The sequence below is a fragment of the Athene cunicularia genome (assembly GCF_003259725.1).
Source record: "Athene cunicularia isolate RWA chromosome 26 unlocalized genomic scaffold, athCun1 chr26_part2, whole genome shotgun sequence".
Classification (NCBI taxonomy): domain Eukaryota; kingdom Metazoa; phylum Chordata; class Aves; order Strigiformes; family Strigidae; genus Athene; species Athene cunicularia.
The window spans coordinates 411,079-414,645 of record NW_020799137.1 but is presented as its reverse complement, the minus strand read 5'-3'; the positions used below and the strand labels follow the sequence as shown (position 1 = coordinate 414,645).

Genomic DNA, 3,567 nt, shown 5'->3' with positions numbered 1-3,567 from the left:
TCTCCGGATTGTGCGGAGGATGCCCAAGGCGAGAGGTGGCTTTGCAGATGTGCAGCCCCCCAGGGCAGCATCTCCGGTCCTCAGCAGCACGGGAGATGCAGGTGGACGCTGGTTTTTGCTTCATCGTCATCAAATTCCCCCATCTTGACCTGGTCCGTGGAGACGGGTGTTGTGGGAGATGCAGGTGTTGCTTGGGAGGTGTTTGAAGTCCAACATCTGGGGAGCACGGTGGGGTGCTCTGCCTCGTGGGGCACCGCCGGCTCTTCAAACCCCTCCTGCTGCAGCGGTGAAAAGAAAAGGGACCTGCAAAGTGCCCTGGGGTGTCCCGGGGAAGCCTTTGAGGGGTGGCTGGGGGGTTGCGAGGAGCCGTCCCTGCAAGAGTGTTTTGGTTTTTGGTGATTTCTCTTTCAGCACCTCCTGAGTCTCTTGTCTGCAAATGGATCTTTCAATGGGGGAAAAAAATGAAGGAAAAAACGAAAAGCAAGTGCCCTGGCAGACCAAAGCAGAGTTAGTGTAGGACCTACCAAACATTGTGCTGGAGCAGCTGGAGGCTGGCAGCCTGCGGAGGCAGCGCTTAAGGGTATTTGGGAATATGCTTGTCGGGGGGAAAGTGGGACTGTGTGACCTCACCATCCCTGGAAATGGGGGGGGGGGCAGCACCGCAGCAAACCCTGGGGATTTTGGGGGCTGGGTCACTGCCAGGCTGTGCCAAACCTCTTGCCTTGCCCAAGGAGGAGGTGGCAGAGCATCATCCCACTGTTGGGCAGCAGATCCACACCCAAAAAAAGGTGCAGGAAGGAGCTACACCTGTGGGGGGGCTGCGAGGGCGAGAGGGGCTGGGACCCGCCAGTGGCACGGGATCGAAAAGCCGAGACAGGATTTTCTCGTGGTGGCTTTGTCTGGGGGACAGTGATTAAACACGCACAAACATCTCAGCTGTTGTTATTTATTTTTAGTTGTGCTATTTTTTTCCAAGGCTGGGAAGCTGCTTTCCAAGGCAGGTCCCTGGAGGATGTGGGCAGCAGGTCTCGAGCTACCACACAAAATGGCTTTGAACGGGGAGGAGGAGATGGGAGTTAAAAGCCGAGTCGTGTCCCTGGTAAATCAATCGACCTGACGGGGAATGTTTCTAGCAGGCCACGAGCCCTGCCGAGAGCTTTTAGCTTGCAGGAGTGATTGAACCAGGAGCGGTGATATTTTTCAGCCGCCACTTCGTGCATGGCCAGCGCTGGTCCCCAGATTGCTGCTGGGGGATGATGCTGGGTGCCCCAAACTGGTCCGTCGTGCCAGTTTGGGAGGTTGGGACCTCTCCTGCAAGCCCTGGCACTTAGGGAACTTAATCCCAGGGGGGGTTTCTGGGATGTGGGGCTTTGAAAAACCTCTGCGTCTGGGCACTGCTCGCCCAAGCTATGCAGTGATGCTCAGTGGAGGATCGAGACCTTTAGTTTGGGGAAAGTGAGATGCTTTTGGGGCTGTGTGTGGTCTGCAGGGGGAAATCCAGGTCAGGAGCTGCTGGTGGGTTTTGCAGTAAATCTGCGGGTGGAAAGGGCAGCTCCGTGGCTTATCAGGCAGATCAGGCGCTGTCTCCCTGTCTGACGGCCCCTCGCCTGGAAACCGGGTCCTGGCACATGGGTAGAGGCGGTGGTGTGACTCAGAGCTCCAATCAATGTTCATTAATTCAATGATAATGAATGAGAGGGAGAGAGAGAGAGAGAGAGAGAGAAGAAAAAACACTGCGGGATATTAATGCACCAGGCTTGGCTTTGGGACATCTGGCTTGGGGTTGGCTTGGGAAGTTTTGGTCAGGAGCAGCTTTCTGGAAGGAAAGGGCTGCAGCAGGGCTGACTTCTTTCTTCTGCTCTTCATTTTTACTCTCAAAATTGCTTCAACTCCATGTCTGGTTTCTCTCAGAGAGTTGTTTCTCAGGTCTCCATCTCTGCGTTCATTCAGAGGCCTTTAAATTTTTTTTCCCCCTGATTTATTGATAGAATAGCAGCGTTTTATCCCTACGGAGAAGGCCATTTCACTCTGTAGTTACTCTGTTTTCTGCACCTTGCAAACTTTGGGTCCCCTGGAAGCTCAGTCTCTCCCTCTCCTACCTCTCCACCACCAAGCGGTATCTAACGGCGTGTTTAATACTTGTGTCTTTAATTGCAGACACCTGCCAAGATGTCCTCTCTTCCAGTTACCCCCAGGGTGAGGTTGTCACCTTCTCCTGAGCCCTGGCTGGATGCAGGCAGCGCCCCAGCGAGGGATGCCTTCCCCGAGGGATGCTCTCCCCGAGGGATGCCTTCCCCGAGGGATGCTCGCCCCAAGGGATGCCTTCTCGGAGGTGGAGGGATGTGTGCCCGGAGGGATGCTTTCCCCAAGGTGGAGGGATGCTGTCCCTGAGGCTAAGGGATGCTTTCCCCAAGGGATGGTTCCCCAAGGCTCAGGGATGCTCTCCCTGAGGCCAAGGGATGCTCTTCCTAAGGCTGAGCGGTGCATTCCCCCAGGGATGCTCTCCCCACAGTGCAGGGGGGCTCTCCCCGAGGCCAAGGGTTGCATTTCCCAAGGGAGATGCTCTCTCCGAGGCCGAGGGTTGCTCTCCCCAAAGCAGAGGGACGCTCTCCCAGAGGCTGGGACACGCATTCCCCAGGGATGCTCTCCCCGAGGCCAAGGGATGCTCCCCCAAGGAGCTTTGCTTGCCCACCGCAGCAGCCCAAAGCTCCAGCTGCCAGCTCCGCAGCTTGGGTGTGTGTGTGTGGGGGGAGTTGGCAGCCGGGTCCCCTCAAGAGAGGTGCTGCAGAGCAGCGGGGCCGGGAGGGGATGTCGGGGTGCCGGGGGTGGCCCCACTCCCCTGCCTGCTGCCAGCCCTGCCGCGTACACGCTGCCCGTCTCCCCAGCGCACCCCTGGGCTCCCCCCCTCCCCTTGCCCACGCTTTTGGACGCACCTCACCCCTCCGCCTCCGGGGACTCGCCAGCTGCTCACCGAGACATCACCGCCCGCGGCTCCATCCGTGCTCTGACCCCCTCCATCGTCACACGGCCGCTGGGGACCCTTCTCCGGGGTTTCAGAGGCTCCGTTTGAGGTGCCATCAGCGCGTTGCTGCACTGTCACACCCCTCTCATGGGCGCTTACACCGGGGTGCAGACCCTGAGAGGATGGGGGGCATGAGCGGGTCAGTTTGGGCGCGGGGACGGGGATGGCAAGCAATAGGTGAAGGAGGTGGGGTGGACCCGGCTGGTCTGGAAGGGTCAGTGTCTTTCTAACGCTGTTACATATCTCTGTGATCAAGGCAATACTACTCCCATTTCCGTCTGTCCTGTACGCATGCCTCTACCTGTCCAACCGTACTAGAGTTCGAATAAAGACATCCATGAGCTGAGTCAGCTCCCGTACCCCTCCTGCCTCCGTGTGTCCTTGCCGCCAGTTCCCCGTGGGCCCACAAAGCTCTGTCCCCACCCTGGGTGTCCCTGGCAGCAGGATGGTGATTTCAGCAGCGACGTTGCCTGGATGTTGTGGCCGAGCTCTTTGCTTTCTCGCACGGCTTGGAGCAGAGCCCACTGGAAAGCCCACAGCAGACT

General features: G+C 58.1%; 1 protein-coding gene across 1 annotated transcript in view; it reads left to right on the top strand.

Annotated features, from left to right (window-relative positions):
* KCNC4 (potassium voltage-gated channel subfamily C member 4) overlaps nucleotides 1–3,381 on the top strand; it is a 23,125-nt gene extending 19,744 nt beyond the window's left edge. The window contains exon 5 of the mRNA XM_026864522.1: nucleotides 2,158–3,381. Within this exon, the coding sequence (XP_026720323.1) occupies nucleotides 2,158–2,219 (62 nt within the window). The 3' untranslated portion in view covers nucleotides 2,220–3,381. The remainder of the gene's footprint in view (nucleotides 1–2,157) is intronic.
* The last annotated feature ends 186 nt before the right edge of the window (nucleotides 3,382–3,567 follow it).